This window comes from Tinamus guttatus, unplaced genomic scaffold (assembly GCF_059628265.1).
Source record: "Tinamus guttatus ecotype Peru unplaced genomic scaffold, ASM5962826v1 Tinamus_guttatus_pri_ptg000408l, whole genome shotgun sequence".
In the NCBI taxonomy this organism is placed as follows: Eukaryota; Metazoa; Chordata; class Aves; order Tinamiformes; family Tinamidae; genus Tinamus; species Tinamus guttatus.
This window is the reverse complement of record NW_028288942.1, coordinates 1,040,149-1,061,102: the sequence shown is the minus strand read 5'-3', so window position 1 is coordinate 1,061,102 and position 20,954 is coordinate 1,040,149. Positions and strand designations below refer to the sequence as shown.

At 42.8% G+C, this 20,954-nt stretch overlaps 1 protein-coding gene across 1 annotated transcript in view; it reads right to left on the bottom strand.

Annotated features, from left to right (window-relative positions):
- Positions 1 to 6,295: 6,295 nt before the first annotated feature.
- LOC104570740 (alpha-2-macroglobulin-like protein 1) overlaps positions 6,296 to 20,954 on the bottom strand; it is a 36,259-nt gene continuing 21,600 nt past the window's right edge. Inside the window, exons 26-36 of the mRNA XM_088531351.1 lie at positions 20,688 to 20,769; positions 20,434 to 20,590; positions 18,914 to 18,988; positions 18,028 to 18,181; positions 15,422 to 15,606; positions 14,862 to 15,077; positions 9,504 to 9,625; positions 9,144 to 9,234; positions 8,391 to 8,459; positions 8,041 to 8,143; positions 6,296 to 6,303 (exon numbers count right to left, since the gene is read on the bottom strand). Coding sequence (XP_088387477.1) covers positions 6,296 to 6,303; positions 8,041 to 8,143; positions 8,391 to 8,459; positions 9,144 to 9,234; positions 9,504 to 9,625; positions 14,862 to 15,077; positions 15,422 to 15,606; positions 18,028 to 18,181; positions 18,914 to 18,988; positions 20,434 to 20,590; positions 20,688 to 20,769 — 1,262 coding nt within the window. The remainder of the gene's footprint in view (positions 6,304 to 8,040; positions 8,144 to 8,390; positions 8,460 to 9,143; positions 9,235 to 9,503; positions 9,626 to 14,861; positions 15,078 to 15,421; positions 15,607 to 18,027; positions 18,182 to 18,913; positions 18,989 to 20,433; positions 20,591 to 20,687; positions 20,770 to 20,954) is intronic.

Genomic DNA, 20,954 nt, shown 5'->3' with positions numbered 1-20,954 from the left:
CCATACCATTCCAACCCTGAGATGTATAACATTGCATTTCTTTTCTGTGTGGGGAACTAAGTCAGAAAAATAAAAGATTCACAACATCTCTGCTCTGTCTCCAAGCAGGGAGCATGCTACTTAAGTGTATGATAAAAGTCATGAAAGCAGGTGTGTTTGCAATTGAGGGAATTGAGGGAACCAGAAAAAAAGTGACCAGGATCTTGAGAGACCTAAAGAGATGTCAGAGGCTCTGCTTTTCAGAAAGAAAAGGGGAGATGTTATCACAAACAGTTCAGCATTTTAGGATTCCAAGGCTGTACAAGCTCAGCTTTCAGGTACATACCTACCTAATACTGTACCAGGATTAGAAATGGAGAGTTTTCTAAGCGTAAGTGGATATTTAGAGTACCAGGACACAGGTAACTCACTCATCCTGTGTCCTAATTTGTCTTTATATGAGGGGTCCTTTCAGTTTTCCATGTGACCTTTTCAAAGACTTTCTGGAAACTGATCTGGAAACTGATCTCTTCTGTACTCATCAAAAGCAGAGTAGCCTTCCAATCCTATTTGCACACTGCTGGAACATGTGCAAATAAGACATAATCAGCAATTTTTTATCAGTACTTCATTATCTTTGTTCCCATTCTTTATACAAACTATCTTCTTCATATATAGATTTCAAGTATGCTATGTATTTGTAAGAACAACTCCCCTTTTGGGACCCTCTCACATGCTTCTTTTACCACACAATTCCCAACCCAGTTAGGAGCTTTATTTATTATTTTTGCAGAATAATCTTTTGGTATTTGAAGTGCTACTTACCAGATTGCCTGTTAGTTGCGTTTTGGATTGTGTTCACCAGGATTTATTCTTGCAGTCTGAAGCTGCAAAACTTTACAAGTTCCCCCTATTGCTTCCAGGCTGTCTGGGCAATCAAGACTTGCATAGCTGTTGTTGTGAGGTCATGGGAGGAAGTCTCCTGGCCACTTGACTGCTACTCATACTCTAATTTACATATATCAAAGGTTCCCCTCTTGTGCTACAGTGAGCAGAACTAGGAAGGCTTCAAATTGCTTAGCTAGCACATAGATTAGCTGCTTATCAAATCCCCTAACATTTGCTTCAAGAGGCAAAGACCACATTCACTCTTAAAGTACACTTCTATCTTAAAAAAGCATTCTCACATTAAAAATAAAAAGCCCACCTTGTTCACTTTTTTCCCCATTGGTCATGTTCCTGTTGATTTCATAGCCTTACTTCATATTTATGGTATGGCAGCTCTCCCTTGGACATCAGTTCTGTTAAAGTAGCACCCATATTTTTGTTAACTAGCGTCCTGTCTTTTTCTGTACTACCTTGCTAATAGCATTGTCTATTCCTATGGCCCATCTGCATACACTCAACTCTGGTATTATAGCATGTTGCATCCTGAAATTCCTCAGATTCTTATCTTGTTAGTAGCACTACAGGAAATGATTAGCTGTCTGCTTGAATACCTTAGCAAAAGGGAAGTGGGTGTTGCCAAGTCTAAATAAGTACAGCTGCTGAGACTGTTGAATGACCCTTTCCAAAGGCCTGGGCATGGGTAGCTGAAATGGGAAAAATGAATCATATTTCATGGGAAGTGAAGGACATGGTCACATAGGTCAAAGTTCTAAGACAAGGAGATTATGAGCTTCAAACAAAATGGAAAAAGTCATAGATTAACAAAACAAAGACAAACCCACATTCAAAATGCTGGCATTAAGACCACCATGCCTGGCACACAGGAGAAACTCCACACAGCACAACTCTCCTGGTAAAAAATGCCTTTCCTTTCCAGCACTTTTCTAGACCCATTCCTATAGTGTTTCAAGCCTTTCTCCAAGTGTTGACTCTAACCCAAGGACTAACCCTAACCCAAGCACTAAGCCTAGCCCAAGAACTAAGTCTAAACCATTTTTCAGTTTAATGGTAACACTCAGAACTGCATTTCTGGACCATAACAGAAATCGCTAACAGTACGGTGCTCTTGCTACCACACACATTCTCTTGCCAGACTTTTTCAGAACCACTCCAATGTAGCCTCTTTTTCACTTTCTCAAAACTCCAGTGCTTATGCTAGAACATTTTTCAGGTTAATGCTGGCATTATGACTCCCATGACTGGTCCACAACAGAAACTCCACACAACACAGCTCTCCTGGTAACACATGCCTTTCCCAGCCAGCCCTTTTCCAGACCCACTCCTATGCAGTCTCTGCCCTTTTTCTTTTTCCTAGCCACACTCTTAGCCAAAACCAAAGCCTAGGAAAAAAACAAAACCTAGTCCAAAGCCTAACCCTAGGCCTAACATGTCCTTAACCTTTCTCTTTGCCCAAACCCTAACCCTACCTGTAAATAATCTCCAAGGCATAATCCTAACCCTAACTTGACACTAATGTTTCTGTTTCTCAAAACCCTAGCCTTAGTCTTTCTCTTTTTTTTTTCTGTCCCTAAGCCACTGTTTTTTCATTATGGAGTGTGCCTGGTGTGTGGAGCCAATAAGCACAATGAGGTTATAAGACCTGAACAACTAACTAGCCTCTAGAATTTCCCTTTCCCCAATAGCAGAGCCGAACACAACCCTTTTTTACCCTTTCTCTTTTGGCCAACCCCAGTGCAAAGTCCAACCGCCGTGCCTAGTCCAATCCTAACACCAAGCCCAACCAAGCTCCAACCTTCCTCTCTTGTGCAACCTCAAAGCCAAGATCTGCCACAATGCCAAGTCCAACCCGTCTCTACCCTTTGTCTTTCAGACCACCTCAATGCCAACCTTAATCTTTATCTGTGCTTCTCTTTTGGCCAGTCCCAACGTCATGCCCAAACTAGTCTCTAGACTTTCACTCTGATGAAAGCAGAGCACTGATGAAAACTTTTTGACTCGGGTTGTGGAAAAGAAAAATACAGCTATATGTCCCAAGCAAGGCCTGAAATTTGTGCTCCTTCACCCATTGGCAGGGCATCAAGGTGGATAAGCACAGGCTTATCATGGCCATTAGTCTAACTGAGGCATTCAAGTACCTCTTATACACCTGTGTCTTTCTTACTCTCATTTCCTCTGTGGTCTACCATTAACACTTCTGCATTGAAAGAGGGAGGGAACAGGAGTGTTATGAGAGAGAATAAGGTGGGAAGTGGCTCCTCAGTGGAGAATGTAGACCAGAAAGAAGGATATCTATGCAGATATCTGAAGTAGGGGTAGTGGACCGTGGAGGTAGTTAGGAGACAGTGGGAAGAAGGTGAAGTTGTATTTGCATCGCAGGAGTGCAAATCACTTGGGGAAGAGTAAGGGCCTTTTAGGAGTCCCTACTGCTTGGGATATGCAGTTCTGGCAGCAGTTAGGCAAGTCATGTGGGCAAAGGTTAGCTGGAAGAACCCTTCAGGTGTGCTGTGCTGTCATGTAGAGGTGGGTCTGCCGCTGGGCCTGGTGGTCAAGCCTTTCCTCAACTCAAAGGCGCAGGAAGCACCTGCATTCTTTGGAGCTGCAGAGGGCACCAGGCTTATTGATTTCTACTCTCTGCCCTTTGCATTCACTCATTTACGCCATTGCAAACCCTTGGAGTACTCCCATGGCGGGAGGTGGGACATACTGGTGATAATGGAGCTGCTAAATGTCATGTAAAAGGGGAAGGATGGCGATCAAGGGGAAAACAGGAAGATTTACAGGAACAGAACTTTCCCCTTTATTAGTAGAAATCTATAAGATTGCTTAATCTGCTGCTGGAAGTGTTGTCTCAGTGTTACCCTTCAGTAACATTTCCTCCCTCACAGATTATTCCCCTCCACCTTCCCTTTTCTAGGTCTGTTTCCTAGAACCACACTAAATCAGCATCCTGAGTGTTGCTTGTTTTTCACTCCAAGAGATCATGCTGTATGACTCTGTAAAGATCATGATGATTGCTAGATGATTGTTCTTGCCTTTAGCAAAGACCAAAGACTGTTTATTGTGGGTGTTGGTGCTTATTGTCCCCACTGAGCAGGGAGGTTGGACTAGATGATCTCTAGAGAGATCATCTCTCACCTTCAATCATTCTGCTATTCTGTGACATTGACATCTGTCACGACTCTGCTGAGGCCCTTTTCATTTCTCACCTTCTGACATAAGAGGTACCTCAGGAGCTGCCAAGCAGAGGTAGTCTTTGTGATCTGTAACTTGGAACCTCTATTATCTCTTGAGCATTGCTGGGAAAATACAGGGGCAAACTGAGCCACTGCTCACAGGAGGAGGGATAGCACAGGGAGACCTCTATACCTCTTAGACATTTTGTGATATACTCTGTGAGAACAGCTCTGACTCTACTCACTCTTATGGCTTTAAGGAGAAGGACAGAGGGTTCATCTGACTCCTATAGCAGTTTTTCCTTTCCTAGGAATCACTTTTGCCCACTGACCTGCCTACCAGTAATTTGTCTCACATGACGTTTGGACACCAACTCTTGTCTGCGCTGGCTGTGGTAGGCCTCAGTACTTACTGCTGAATAACTTAAATGGGAAGGGACATCAGGAGATCTCTAGACCAAATGCCTGCTGAGAATCAAGTCAGCTATGAAATCAAGCTAGGTTGCTCAGGGCTTTCTCCAGTCAGGTCTTGGAAATCTCCAAGGATGGAGACTGCACAGGTTCTCTAGGCAGCCTGTTCCAATGTTTGACTGACATCATAGTGAAGAAGTATATCACTATATCCAGACTGAATCGCTCATTTCACATCTGTTCTCCTACCACCCCATCCTTATAGGTAGTGGAAGTCTTCTATCAGGTCCCCTATGAAGGTTTCCCTTTTCCAGGCTAGACCAGCCTGGTTTCCTCACCCTCTCTTCATGGAACAAATACTTTAAAACCCCTGAGTGTCTTGGTGTGCCTTTGTTGAACTCAGTCCAGTTTATCATCTCTCTTGTACTAGAGATGTGTGTCAAAACTGCACAGATGCAGAGTGCAAAACTGCACTCTCACAGATGAGACTTAATGAGCGATGAGTAGAAAAGGATAATAGCTTCCCTTGATCTACTGGCTAGGCTCTTAGTTTTTCTGCCAGGGCAACTGCTGGCTCATGTTCGACTTTCTGTCTACCAAGACTGCCAGGGTCTTTACAGCACTTGAAGACAGATGTACTCATTTCTTAGCATCCTCTACATGTGAGGGAACTGATACTATAAGGTGGTGACATATCGCAATCTTTTCCATCAGTGTTAGTCTACCTTATTACTCATGGTATTTGTCTATTAGCATTCTGAGGTTGTCTTAGCTATCTGCTTTATCCAGTTATGCAGGGCAGATATATTGTAGAAACTGTGAGGACATCAGTACCCTTGCCATGTCATTAGGAAGGTAATCTAGTCCTTCTTTGATAATGTTTGGAAGACATTTTTAAAGCAATTGACATTGAAGCAAAATCCTGGAATGCTTGATTTAATGGCAGTGAAATTCAAACCTGAGATCTGCAGGATCATGCTCTTGTTGGGTTTTAAAATAAAATAAAATAAAATAAAATAAAATAAAATAAAATAAAATAAAACAAAATAAAATAAAACAAAATAAAATAAAACAAAATAAAATAAAACAAAATAAAATAAAACAAAATAAAATAAAACAACTTCTCCTTCATGTAAGAAGTGGAAACAAAAAATAGGCCACCTGACATGTAGAGATTCTGTGTAAGATGCTGTTTTGGACTTGTGGCTTCCTGTCACAAGGCACTGTTACACAATCCTTATCTTTGTGGAAGAACTGATGAAGTCTCTCTCCCTTAGCATCCCTTTGCTTTTCCTGCTCCTCAGTTGTGATAGTAAGATGGTTCATGGGGTTCATGTAGCAAACCAAATCAAGGCTTGTCACAGACCTGCGATTCCACTGGGTTAAAAATGTCTTTTTTGGTTTGGAGTTTGGTTAAGGATAATTTGTGGTGTTAGCACAATTGAGAGGGTAGTCCAGGCATGGGACATTAATAGTAGAAGAATACTAACCTGCCAGAAAGCCTAAACCAAAAATGTATAACTATGACCTAAGGCTACTTTTTTTCTCTCTCTCTCTTTCAGACAATGAATTCTGTGCATATTTAATTAACTGTCAAGTGACTATATACTTCTCATGTTCCACATGCTTTATTTCATTTGATTCCAAACTACTGAATATCAAGTAAGGTTTCACACAGAGAAAATTCCTATAGGTCAAAAGAAGCACGATATATCCAACAGAGAAGAAACATGTATAGCAGGATGGAGAGCCAGGACACTGAAGGTTTCCTTACAGAAGCAAGAAGCTCAGATTATTGGTTCCAGGGAGTAGGGACTCTTCATCTAGACATCTACAGAAAGAAAGAACAAGAAAAAGGCATAGTGCATTATGAATTTTTAGGAACAAATCTAAATGTCAAGAGGTCTTAGGGGATGAATAGCAACATCTTTTGTGATCCATGTGGTCATTTGCAGTTGCACTCAGATTTGGGAAGTTGTGAGGACTTCACAGCTGAGAAGCATATGGAAATGGAATAAAAATAGGCTGTTTTATCATTCTATACTATGTACAAGTCTTGGTCTGTATTGATATCATGCTTAGGTTAGAAACAGTGGCCACAGATTTCCGTTCAAACTGGTTTCAGTTCAAACTGCAGGCCAGCAAGGCTCTACAGCACATGATGGAACTAAATACAGGGCAAAGGTAGGCTGCCTTGCTGCTTACAGGCCAAGGAATTGTGCAAACTACCCAGTCCTTCCCTCTGTTTTAGACATTTGCACACTGCAGGCACATTGACACTAACCTGACCTGCAAGGGGATAAGTATTCTCTTGCTGTGTGGTCATCTGTAAGGAAAGAAAAATGAGAATGGGTGGTGAGTTGAAAACTGCAGAGTAGACTAGTACCAAGCTTCTTCTCCTTTAACCCATTTTAATCCCACTCTCTTCAATTTTCAATGTTCAGACTGTGCTTGTAGGGACAAAAATAGGTCTGCAGTGGGTCAGGCCAGAGGTTCATCTCCCCAGCATGTCCACACTACAGCTGTCTGAACCTTCATAAAATAGAAAGTCCTGCAATGAAATATCTTCTAATTGAAGGACATTTCTTTAAAAAGAAGATGTTCTTGTATTTTTTTTTAATTAAGAATTAGTATTTTCATGTCAGATGATTTAAAAAATATATGTACTGAACTCAAACATTTCTTATAGAAGATGGTATAGCAAAGAGCATATTAGGTAACAGTATTTAGATATGTAAAGGCTGCTTTTTGTTGTTTGTTTGTTTTTTATGATGTGTTCCCGTGCTTCCTCAGAGGATAATTGCTAGAGAATTAAGAATTTTCCACTTTTTGATATGGGATGAAGAAATGGAACAAGAACAGAATTCAGTATACAGCATGTAGGCACATGGTGCACTGTCTCCAGTGACTTTTTTTTCCATTTTGTTATCAAATTATTTTCTAATAACTGCTAATATTGCATTTGTTATTTTGGCTCATACTGAGCACTGAATCATCTGAAAGAGACCAACAATGACTTCAAGGTCTCTCCTCTGTGTACTTCATTTAGAGCTTTAAAGGGTAAGAAATTATTTTCCTATTATCCTCTGGGATATGAAAACACCCAACAGATGGTAGGATCACATTACACCTGAAAATCATAGAACTAAATTCTGCCACCTGATGGATCCAGGTGGCAGTATGTAATTTGATTTTAAATAAATACATAAATATTTTCAAGAGAGCCAAGGAGCTGGAGAAGATGCAATGAATTGACAGAGAAGCTTGCTTTTACAGAGCTTGAAGCTAAAACAATCATTTGAACACATCACAAAACACTCTCGGTGCCAGGTGGTCTTGTCTCAAGAAAGATCTAGGAACAGAAAAGCAAGTGATTCTGTAATTTGTATGTACAAGGTTTTGTACATAGGGAACCCAAGACTGGAGCTGCAGAAGGATGTTTACTGGAGTAAACTTTCAGTTTATTAACTTTAAAAGGGGTGCTTTTTGACTTAAAAAAGGGGGCAGAGTTGTGTCTGAGTGAATCAAAGGAATGATAGTGACTCTACCTATACCAGTGAACTCCCACCTGGCTTATAGTAGTCATAGACATGCACTGTTGCTGGTTTCAGGTTCTGAACTTCAATATCTTGTTCCACTGAGATGGTGAGCTTCACAGAAGTCTTATCCAACTGGAGATGACAGAAGCAAGCAGAAAGGCATTGGCCTCCTCAAAGTCACTGACATCCCTGCTATATTCTCTCTGTGCCAAATACTTTCTTCTCTGCCTCTTCAGGTCCCTCCACCCTCCTTTTTTTGCCAAAATTTTAGCTTGTCTCATCAGCCTAGAGCTTTGTATTTCTGATCTCTAAGAGCCCCAGTGCAAAGTACTGTTGTTGCAACTCTTTGAATGGGCAGATTCTGTGGTCTTCCTCTTACCTCTTCCAAGTAGATTGTGACTTTGTCTGGTTTTATCTCTGTCTTTTTCACCAGGGATATCTCTTCCAGCTATGTGCAAAGACAAGAGAAGAACATGAGTTTGCATTGGCTCATCAACCTTGTTGTTTCACACAGTTAGGTGTTTTTAAGTTCACTATTGCATTGAGACAGCAGTCAGGCTCAATGATCCCAGTTAACGGAGGGCCTGTAAGTTTTAAGTGCTCAAAATATTAGAAAAAAAATATCAAATTAGGAATAATTTTCCTTGAGTCACATTCCTGCTTTTGGCACATGTTGCAGAGGACAGCATGTTTATTATAAACATATGACAGATGTTCCTAGCTATCTCATGGCTCATTGGAGACTGTCATCAAACAGCTCTATGGGATTCAACACTGCCTAATAGAGTATCCCTAAAAATAGCACAGGCAACAGCTAAGGGCATCCCATGTGGTTCTGACTAGGTGTTTTTCAGCTCCTCTCTAAACTCTTACCTCACTATGTGAACCTCACTACTAAATATGAAAAACTGCCCAGCCAGTTCTATAAGTGGAGAGCTGCCTTGTGAAATAGTCCAATAGTATATTCACACTTGCTTAATTTAGTTGTCTGAACCCACCACCTGGGGCACCTGGCAGGGGTACCTGCCATTCTTCAGCAGGAATTCATAGGGAGTTGGATATATATGATGAGCTACATCTGGGAAGCAGATCCTTACACTTGTAAGGAAGGACAGAGGGAAGGGTCTCTTACTGCTTTGATAGAGCTCTTCATAGGAATGAACCCAGACAACATCTCCACTTCTACCAGGGCCATGTTACTGGTTTCACGATCGCCAACATAACTGACAAAAAAAAAAAAAAAAAAAAAAAAAAAGAGACAGGAAAGAAGCACATTTGATGGGGAAGACATCACAGCATTTCTGTAAGACAGTGGTGAATGCTCCCAACCTCTAGACTGCTTTATACAGATGTAGAAGCAGAACAGATCTCTTTGGGACACATGGAAAAGGAGACAGTGTGTCTTTGTTACCACAGATAGGGAAGTCTATTCTCTGCTGCTGGCTCCCACATCTTTCAAATGAAGAAGGGGACCAAAGGGACTGTCCCATACCTGACAGACACGTGGATGTCAAGTTGTTCCTTGCCATTATCACAACTCTTTGGCACTGTTTCCACATCCAGGACAAACGCCTCTTTTGCTTTTGATGGTGGGGTGTTGTAGTATAGAGTGGTCTGGTGGAGGAGAGAATACAGTTAAGTGCCCCAGAATGCCAGAATATCTCTGTATGAGCTAAAGGGCTATCTGTGCCTCCATCTTTCAACAAGTTAGTTATCAGTGGCTAACACACCAGGCTCCAGGTGTGCTTCCTGTTCAGACCTGTAGTAGTAGCAGTAAATAGGGTCAGATATATCACCCAAGAGTAATTCTCAGCCTACATGGTCTGTGATCCAAGGCTTGGACTAGCACAGTTGAGTGACATTTGCCTCAGTTTTATGAAAAGAAATATTTTTAATGTGTGAGAAAGTACATTAGCTGAAGCCCTCTCCATTGAGTAGAAAGAAGGAATATAATTGTTAACATGGTCTAGGACTCAAGAGGAAAAATACTAAGAAAAGTAAGGAAAAGAAAAAAGCAGAGAATCAGAAGAGGACCACTCAGCAAGAGGTAGGATCATTCTGTTCCAAGGATCAGCAGAGGCCAGTCTTCCGCTGTCTGCCTGGTGACTGACAACTCAGGCAGCAGAGACTCACCAGGTCTTGTCACATTTACTGACAATATTCATCTGTTAAGTAGCATGTTAACCCTAACTGCTTTCTTCACGCATTGGCAAGAAATATTTTTTGTGTCTTACTGTCTATACACTGCTTGTAAACTCCCTGTGAACTTGGTAAGAGGTCTGAATATATACAGGGAGGAGATTTACACAGGGAGTGACTTGACCCCACATTTTTTTGCCGTACAGATGGTTCACAAGCATACTTCTATTACAGCTGCCAGAAAAATAAGATGGCTTCTCCAGATAGCTCAATTGTGTTGATGTACTGGGATGGGAACATCCTGGTACTACATCACTCTTAATCTCTGCATGAGACAAAAATCCAAGGAATATCATGACAGAAGAAATTTACAATCCTAAACCTCAGAAACAGTAACGTCATCAACACATGCTAGATGTAAGAGTACTTGTTTCTGTAATATGGGACCAGCAAAGCTGAAACATGTCTGAGAAGATACCATGGACACTAACACAAAAAGCACGTCAGCAGAGTATACAAGAGCTTGTTCAGGCTTGACATGATTCTGCCCAGAAAGCCAAATCCTACCGAGATTTTGACAGTATGGTGCCTACTTAGAGTCAAATCCTCACTTGAGGAATGAAGGGCTGTCGAGGGTCACTCGAATGTTGAGGCTCACTCCACGAATCAGAGTGAGCAGCACTTTAATATGAAGGGGGTTTAACTCGTGGCGACTGCCAAAGCCTTCTCCACAAGCCAGAGTGAACAACACCTCTATGGGAAGTGAAGTCAACTCCGCTCTGCTGTTGTCTGTAGCAGAGCTTTATACCGGTGCAGGTGGGCATGCGCTGAGGAGCAGCACTCATTGGCTACAGGCTCCCAGCTGATTGGTTCTCCTCCAGGTGCTTGGTTGCTAGGCGTCGGTCCAGTTCCCCACAAACTCCACTTTCCTATATATTCTTACTAAGGCCCAAACTCCACTTTCCTATATATTCTTACTAAGGCCCCAACATCTCCCCCTCTTTTTTCCAAAAAACAAAAATTAGCAATAAACATTGCAATATTTACAAAGTAACATAGCTGTAAGCCTCAGCATTTCCCCTCTTTTTACAAAAACAAAAATTGGCAATATCATGCATCAAAATATCACAAACAAAAACAAAGTAACATAGTTGCAAGCATAAATATGATCATTCTGATCACACTTTTATGTTAGTGTTTCATTTTTAAATTCCCAAGACAAAAGAAAATGATCCCAAAGGAATACACAATTTCATTTTGCTTACAACCACAGAAATTCTTCTTGGAAAGGTAATTGTGCCCTTCATTTCAGCAACAGGAGAAGGAAAAAATCTTGCCCTTTGGAGCTGGGGAGGATGGGGGTCCAAGTTAGTATGGTCAGACTGGATATGCTATCATTTTTAGTTTTCAACCACTGGAAAGTTCTTCCAGTCACGGAGTCTGCCGCTCTTTTCAGTTCCAGACCTTGAGGAAGCTGTCCCACGATCCTGTTGCCACTGCCATTCCATCATCAGTCATATGTAAGCAACTGACATGGTTATCATGACCGGCAAGGACACCTGCTCTATCAGCTTTCAGTGTATCCCAGACATTGCAGTTGAAGTCATCATAACCAGCTAGGAAGAGACATAGCTGTCCCAGATAAGCTTGCCATCCTGGGAGGCACTGACTAGAAGCCTGGAATCAGTCCCCCAGTGCATTGCGTAAATTTTAGCCAAGTGTCCCCAGAGTGTTCTTCTAGTATGCATTTGAATTCTCCCCACGGGGTCAATGTTGGCTGTGATCTGAGCCAAGGTGACGTTAGCACATGCTTTCCTAGCATCCCTGATTTGGTTTTTCAGTTGCTCGGCCTCCTCAAGTAACTGGTCAAGCTCACTCATTTTCCCATGCTAAAGTTGCACTTCACTGCCACCTCCAAGAGGATCACAAATCTGCCCTTCCGTCCGCTGCTCATTAACAGGCCCGGTTCGTCCGCCCGCCCCGGCCTGCTCCCGGCGACACCACGGCTCAGGGGGCAGGAGAAGGAGGAGAGGGTGGCGGTTGGGGGGGGGAGGGAAGGGTCGCTGGTTCTTAGCTCCTTCCCAGGGGACCAGTGCACATCAATTCTAATATGTGCACGTCAGTCTCTAATCACTGTGGATCTTGCCACGGAGAGATCGACTCCTGTGCTTCTGCGGGTTGCGGCGGAGAGTTCACAGAGGCAGCCATCGTCTGGGGATACTTGTTCGCCGCGTCCCTCACAACGCGGCGGCTCCCGTTTCCCTGTATCGGCGTGCCGTTCTTGCGGAACGGTGATCGACACTCCGCTGCCTTATGCCCGAACCTTTGACATCTTGTACAGGTCCCATTAAATCCTCTCGGGGCCATACCTTCCATCCTGAACCTGTTAGGACACTTCCCTTTCATGTGTCCTAATCAACCACATAGGAAACATGTTCCATGAAATCTCTTGTCTCCCTTTCTAGACATTCTTTCTCCTTTAATTGCTGCGGCCAAAGCCGCACCATGTATTTTTGCTTTTTGTTCTTCCTCCATCATTGGCGCTCGGGCACAGGTCTCTATCATTTGGACAATTGAAGCTCCTGGTGGCAAAGTAGCTAATAGTTGCTTGCAAGTTTGGTTTGCGTTTTGAACTGCTAAATCTTTTGCCAATATTGCTTTCATTTCCGAAGGCACATTAGGTGCCATATCCAGGGCTTCCTTCAGCCAATCAAGAAAGTTGAAAAAAAGACTCATTGGGCTTTTGTATTATTTTGGTGTATGGCAACTGTGGCGTTCCTATTTGTGGTAGGGCAAGAAAAGTGGCTAGCGCTGCATTTTTTGATTGCTGTAGTATCCTGGGGTGGAGCGCTGCCTGGGCCTCGGTTGCCCGGTAACGCCCATTCCCCATCAGTTGATCAAGGGTGGCAACCCTTAATGGATCGTCCATACTGCGATTTAAATTCTCCAATTGTTTTTCCTCTAATCTTTCCTGCCATTTTGCTAACCAAAGCATATAAGCGGTAGAGGAAAGCAGAAGCTCCATTATCGCTCTGCTATATGCAGGCACCATATGGGAATATTTAAACAGAGCAGAGACCTGATTTCTCACCAACTTATTGTCGTGCCCATACAAAAAACAATAATGCAGTAAGCCTTGAACCAGTTTCCAGTCGAGAGGTTCCCACCTGGGGCCCTGGGCTCCTGTTACTACAGGAGCTGCTAGTGGTGTTAATACAAATTCTCCTTGTAACTGAGCATTCTCTACGAGTCCTTTATACCGTGCTCCCGCATTAAATGTTGGATCAACAGGTGGCATTCCCTCATCATTACTTCCACCTGCAGTGGCTGGGAGCTCCGGCAACAATCCTTCTTCAGCTGGGTCACTTCCTCCAGCTGCTTTCTTTTGAATCTTAGGAGCATCTTTTCGTGCCTCCCACTGCTCCAATTGTTTGTCTACATTTTCCAATCCCTCCACTATAGCCCTATGGGCAGCCTTATAGGCTGCCTTCACATCTCTGGCCTTGGACCCGCAGTCTAATCGCCGCATTTGTTCTAATAACTCTGTCATTCTCTCTGCTTGCCCCCGAAGTTCTTGTCGCATTTTTTGAACCACGGCATTATCATCATCCGATCCATCTGGGATCGGTACTTTAATTGGGTCCACTTCCATTTTGGGCACTGTGGGGGTTGGTCGCTTTTCCCCCTCCCATTCGGGCGCTGTGGGAGGTGGTCACTTCTCCCATTCAGGTGCTGTGGGGGGTGGTCGCTCCTCCCCCTCCCATGGGGGGAGATACTCATCCACTCCCCCCCATACTTCTCGTTCGGCCAAAGTTACCGGACATGCCTGTTTAGGTGAGGTTACCTTTTTCTTATTATCTATTCTCTCACACTGATTTGGCTCAGTATTGTTAGTATACTCAGAACTTTCAGACCCATTCTCCTCTTCTCCATGGAGCGTTTCCCAGAAGGCAGTAGCGACTAACCGCTCAAACATAGGCCATATTAGACGATATGTCTTGGTGAGGCACCACGCTTCCTCTGAGCCTAATTGTACACCGTCCCATAGTTCTCTCCCTACTCACTCCCATAACTCAAACTTATATGCCTGGGAGACTTCTTCTATGATTTTTCTCTTCTTACAAAATAGCAATAAATCAGTTAACTCAGTTTTTGAGACCTCAATCTTAGTTTTTTGAGCAAGCCTTATGAAGCATTCAACAGTATCATCTTCCATTGCTGTTGCAGCAACTTCCACTCTAGATGCGGCAATTCCCATTCTGACTCACCAGGTCGTGGTCACAATCCGCTTTTCTCCAGTAAGATCCCTCACGTCCTCGCACGATCACGTTGGGATCACCAGATGTCGAGGGTCACTCAAATGTTGAGGCTCACTCCACAAATCAGAGTGAGCAGCACTTTAATATGAAGGGGGTTTAACTCGTGGCAACTGCCAAAGCCTTCTCCACAAGCCAGAGTGAACAACACCTCTATGGAAAGTGAAGTCAACTCCACTCTGCTGTTGTCTGTAGCAGAGCTTTATACCGGTGCAGGTGGGCATGCGCTGAGGAGCAGCACTCATTGGCTACAGGCTCCCAGCTGATTGGTTCTCCTCCAGGTGCTTGGTTGCTAGGCGTCGGTCCAGTTCCCCACAAACTCCACTTTCCTATATATTCTTACTAAGGCCCCAACAAAGGGCAAAACTCTATAGCTTTGTGCTATGTAAACTTACCTGTACATAAACACATCCACTCCCAGTTGCCTGCACCGTGTACACTCCTGGGATTGCAAGGAGAGGTGCCTGATGCAGAACGAATTTGTTGTTCCTGTGCACATGGAACTCCACTGGAGAAGCATCCTTGCCTTTCACCATCACCTTTACATCTCTGATCTCATGAGGAATCAGGGCTGCATACTGAGCCAGGGCCTGCAGGCTAACAACTGTGTCCTGAACACAAAGAGAAAGTCACTTTGCTGTAAGTTACGAGTACAAGATACAGCACACTAAGTCAGGCAGTATATAAGAACCATGACCCTGATTCCCATTCCAGTGCAAGCAGGGTTCATGCATAGGTAATTGGGGGGCATCTGGCAGAAGTGGCTTCTCAGCTCTGGGGCTAGCAATCCCAGGTGCTAGTTGATACCATTTACACCACCAAACAAGGATTTCCCCATGGCTTTCCCTACACAAGCAAGGATCACATACGTCTCTACTCTAGATCTGAAGTAACATGCACAGGCAAGGCACACACTACCTCTGTCCTTCTCCAATACTTTTCCCCAGTTTGTTACCTGAGTGGAAGCAAAGCCCCCAAAGGCATTTCTTCGTCCGCTGAGCCAGTGTACAAGCCTGCTCATTGTGGTTTCATTAACCGCCACATTTGGTTTGGAGACATGAGCTAGGAGGGTGTAGGCTACTATTTCAATCATAGAGGAAGAAGATTCTCTCCCACTTGAGTGTGATGACAACAGCCCTGCTGATGGAGGCAGGAACATGGAGAAGAGAAAGATATTAGCTCCCTCGTGAACATTAGCTCATCCTGCCCTGCTACCCTTACAGGGCAGGCAGTTTGCTTTACACTATCAGAAATCGCTGTGCCTTTCTGGGGCACCTCAGAGTGCAGTAGTAAAACCTGCCTGTTGTGCTCTGAAAGGCCAACCAGATATGTTACGCTCTACTTCCTCTGAAAGTACAAGCAGAGAAATCCAGACTGCAGATGTGCTCAAGAAAATCCTCAAGAAAATCCAGGAATTGGTTGTCTCTGAACAGAGGCTATTTTTTTAAAGTACAGCTGTAGTTGCATTGAATATTGAAAGCTACTCCCTGTTTGTGGTGACCATGATGAACTATTTTTCATTTCCTTCAGCTCAGCCTAGCTTAAGGAAGCCACACTTTTCTTTTTCTTCTCTGCATTCAGGAACTGTTTCCTTGGTGACATTCCATGAGGAAGAGCTTATGTTCCTGGGCTGTTACTGCAGCTCTTAAGTTCATTAAGTGGTCTAGCTTGGGTTTGAGATCCTAAGGATATTTTAGGATTCTTGTGTGGAGAGACAACTACTCAGTGCCTACTTGCACACTCTTGTAAAAAGTTTCCAGTGCAAAACCCTCACCAAACTGAGCATTTTCACTGCTTTTACATTCACTTGGGTTAGTCCATCACAGCTTACTACGCTGAGAAGCTTGAGGTCTATTTTTTTTTTTCTCCAGTCAGTTGTACCTATTGCACAAGAACTGGTCACTACTTTATGGAGAATTACTGGCAGGTTACGAAAGGAGCAACACTACCCAAATGATTTTGATGATATCCTCACTACAGAGTGGATGGTCTAGATCAGCTTAAACCAGAGCCGGGCTCCCTGTCTGTAATCTAATTTTACAGATACTGGATACACTTGAATCCCTTTGGAGGCTTTACTATAGCAACAGTAGCAGGTAGCCAAAATCCAAACAAGCTAGGTTAATTGTGCACTATAAACATGTCCTGGAACTGAACATTTGTGGAAGCCTATAATACTTTTAAATTCAAAATCATTTTTCAGAACTTTTGGAAAATAAAGAATCACAAGATCACTCATTTGCATAAACACAGCATAAAGTCCTTAAAATTTAGCTCTCTATGGACTAGTATTACTTCATTATGTTTACCACAATGGAAAGTTTTTGCAGGACACATTTGTGATTTATTACTTCCAAGGTGATATAAGTAGATTTTTTTTTGTCATGAAGTCATAGAAGCTATTGCGGAGAAACATCTACAGATGACCTACAGATTACACATGATTCTCTAAGAAGCGTCAAATTTCTCTTTGGGATACAACTGTAACACCATTAACAAAGTTAGCAGAATCCCAGCCACCAGGCCAAGGAAGATATGTCTCTAGGCAACAGAGGATAATCCTCTCAAGCTACGATTCTCCACCAGACAAACTGTTTGCAGCTGGTTGTTGCACTCACATTCTCACACACATTAGGCACAATACAGACACACTTAGATGTACATGACTACAACTTTCTCTCACAACTCCGTACTTCTTGCCAAGTCATCACTAACTATACCAGCAGAAGCAAGAGCCAAAGAAAAAGGTCCTCTGAATCACAGGCACTTTTTGTTGTCCCATGCCCTAGATTCTCAGGGTGACATTTTTGAAATTGCTTAGTGAGTTAGACGCATTAGTCTACCTGGTCAATGGGGTTGTGTCATACCGTACACACTTCCTCAATAGCAGCTATAGTATATGTACCACTGCTCCCTCTTGTTTGCCCATCAGCCAGTCCATGAACTCAGCTTTGCAGACTGTAGTGGACTGTAGCGGTAACTGGTCGAGCTGAAAAATAATTCTAGCTCTTTTTTTTTTCTCTCTTTTTTTGCTCTTTTTTTAGTTCCCAATGCCCTTCACCACACTATCATACGAGACAAAAGGAAGAACCTAGTTCACAGTGGGCTAGCAATAGAGAGATTCAGGCACCAGAGAGGCTAAACTGAGTAGAGCAGCAATGGGGAACAGGCTTGAATTTAGATCTCTCATTCTGCAAATAAGTGTCCTGCTCAGCAATTGAATAGATAAAATGAGGCAAGTTTCATCTCTAAGGTCTCTTGGAATGAATTGCTGAAGGATGATGAGGGCAATATTTGGATCAAACTCTTTCATAACTGAAGAAAGTGTTTCAACCACAAGGACTAAATATTAATCACTTGCTCCAGAAATTTTCTCCTGGGCCTGAGAGAAAAAAAAAATCATTGAAACTAGAGACTTTCCACAAATCACTGTTTTCTGTCCCAAAAGCCAATTTAATAAAACTTAAATTTCCCAGCCCACTCTAACTAAATCCTAACAAAGTCAGGCCTTAAGCATAGTTGTTTCTAGAACCCCAAATCTTCTTAAAAGCAACAACCTACCGATTTCCTTCTGTAGCTCATCAAGAAGCTGCTCTCTCATTTCCATGTTCTTGGTCAGTGTAAAGACATAAGCCATCAAGGCCTTGACATAAAGGCTGGTCTCATTAAGTGCTACATCTTTGAGACAACGTAAAGCATTATCCAGCATGGTGTCCTACAAAAGGAATACAAACCCGCTGAGTTTCCCTTGGCCACTTTTCACTATGAGAATGTATTCACAATTCTCAGTTATCTAAGCTGCAGTCTGAATGTATTTCAGTGCTAGCATCTCTCTAATGAGTGCAGAGCATGAAGTAGAGCAGACAAAATATCACTGTGGATTGAGAATAAACAGGTCACAAGACAGTTCACTGGGGCAGGGAGTTGTCACTACACTGGAGCATGCAAGTCCAGGAAGTGTCTGATAACAGGCTAGCTCAGAATTGTTAAACCCATGTCTATGCTCTAAAGCGGAGAAACCTTTGTTTTTAAACCTGTACTAGTAAGTCTGGCATATCAGCCTATCAATACTAGAACAATGTACATTCTGACTGAACATTATTGCTTTTATTGCAGGTCTGAAAAGTAGGATTGTATAAGTGCAATCTTGGCTGGGAGAGGCTGTGTTTTTGTTGGGATTTTTGTTTGTTTGTTTTATTTTTTGGTTGTTGTTGTTTTTCTCCATCAGCTGTATCAATTTGTTTATGGAAGACATTAAATCTCTCAGGAAACCCTGAATCACTGCCTGAGACAATTGTTTCTCCTGAGATCAGTGGAGAATGGGAGATTCTTTACTTTGTTGCAGGCCAGGCCATTTATATTAAGAACTCATTACCCACACACATTTAAAATTTCCTTTTGAACTTATCATGCACAAGTGTAATGTAAAAATTCAAACGCAACTTACATTCTTCTCCAGATGGAGCTCCAGAAGTGCAGCAGTGATATAGGCTGTTAATGAGAGTGAATCATCCACACCACCCTGCAAGGCAACCAGAGGGACATCAAACAGAGACAAAAACATCTATTCCTTCCCTGCAAACAGTGTGGACTGCCATTTTATAGTCACTAAAACTACCAAAGTGAAGTACTACCTGAGAAAGTACAGTACCTTACCACTGGCCATTCTTGGGCATGTGGGGATTACAGGAAAATACTCGAGACTCACTGTCTGACTATCACGAAAGCTTGATCTCACAGGCAGTCTCAGGGCTCTTTGCATACAGCCTCAACTTACCTGCTCATAGAAGGGCATGAGGGACTGTGTTAATCTGTGTATTTTATTAAAGACATTGCAATTAGAAACTTTATTAAAGCTTTTATGATATAGAATTACACACAAGAAAATGTAAATTTATATACAAATCAGCTGAATGTGAGAAGCCACAAGTTAACCTGGGTAAACAGGTTCCAAGGAGCCTCTTCACCCACCAAACGATATTTATTCTCAGGGGATCCCACTTGCAAGCTCAGACATGAGACAGTCTGTCTTAAATGAGGCAGTGTCTTAAATGAGAGAGAATTGGAGCTGAAATGCTGTGAGGCACTATTCACACATAATAGTGGAGATTTCCCTGAGTCTAATGGAGGACCAAAACCTGTTCCAAAACAATTGTGTTCAGACAGGAGCTCTGAGCTGAGGAAAGAGTGAAAGTTAAAGAAGGGGGAGTGATCTACATGTGGATTCTGGTTTTACTTTGCAATGCTTCCAAATTTTAAGGAAAAAAAAAAAGTTGTCTTTTACTTTACTGAAATATCGACCTGTTTTATTTCATAAGCTTAATGTCTGTTTAAAAGGGGTATATTTGCAATCTGATCAACCTGGATTATTCTTACTTTTACAAGGACAGTGAACTGAAATATTACTATACTTTATGCAAATTGTTTGTACCTGAGCACCAGAGCAAGAGTTTATTGCATTTCCAGCTAGATTGCAGGCATCATTTTGGGGGTACCATGCTCAAGGATAAGCCATACTAGATGGGCCATGATCAACACCTCTCTGGAAGTGGAGAGATTATTATGACTTCAGATAATGTCATGGTAGAGCACATAAACAGACCTGGAGGGTCTGTATTCTGGGTGATAAGGCATAAGAATAGAATCCTGAGAGTGTATGCTAGACAAACACTGGAAAATAAAGTTGTTTCTTCCTGTGCGCCTAATGTACCATGTCACAGTTGGCCATGGTCCTATTCGGCTAGAGAGATCTTGAAGAAGATCTGGCAGATATTAAAATTTGACATAGACAAAAGGCCTGTTGTTTTAGGCCATGCTCTTTCATTCTGCTCAAGGAAGCTGCCTCGGCTGTGCTGAGCCATGGAGACACTGCTCTCTGTTACTGTGCACAGTGGAAGAACCTGAGGGAGCAGCACTCTCCACGCATTGTGTTCCTGACACACCTTCCACTGTGGCCAGGAGTCATACCTTCAAGTCATTGTTGAAGAGCTTTCCTACACTCTGGAAGCAGCCACTGGGCAGCTGGTGCTTCTGCAGCCAGAGGAGAGCATCTTCCACATGATGCTTATTGATGTAAATGTGAGAACTGGCCTGTCCAAATGACCTAGCTACAAAAGCTGTCAGCCTGTGGACAGAGCACAGAGGAATCCCATGTCACAGTCAGGAATAGAAACAGCAAGTACAATAAGTTTGGGATGAAAATACCCACTCTCGTCACTCACCATGTGTTGCCCTGGGTGTCAGCCTTCCCAAAAGCACTGTAGGAGCCGTCATGATGTTTGTAAAGCAGCTGACGCTGGTAGCCTATGAAGATGGGTACAGAGGCACAATGCAGTATATATATGAAGGGCTGTAGCTTCTCAAGCTGTATCTTTACTGTGGGAAGAAGGCTCCACAGAAAGAGACTTCACCAGATCCTATAATGCATCCCACAGCAACAGATTAACAAGGAACAGTTGCGCAGCACCACTAAAGTGCACTACATCATT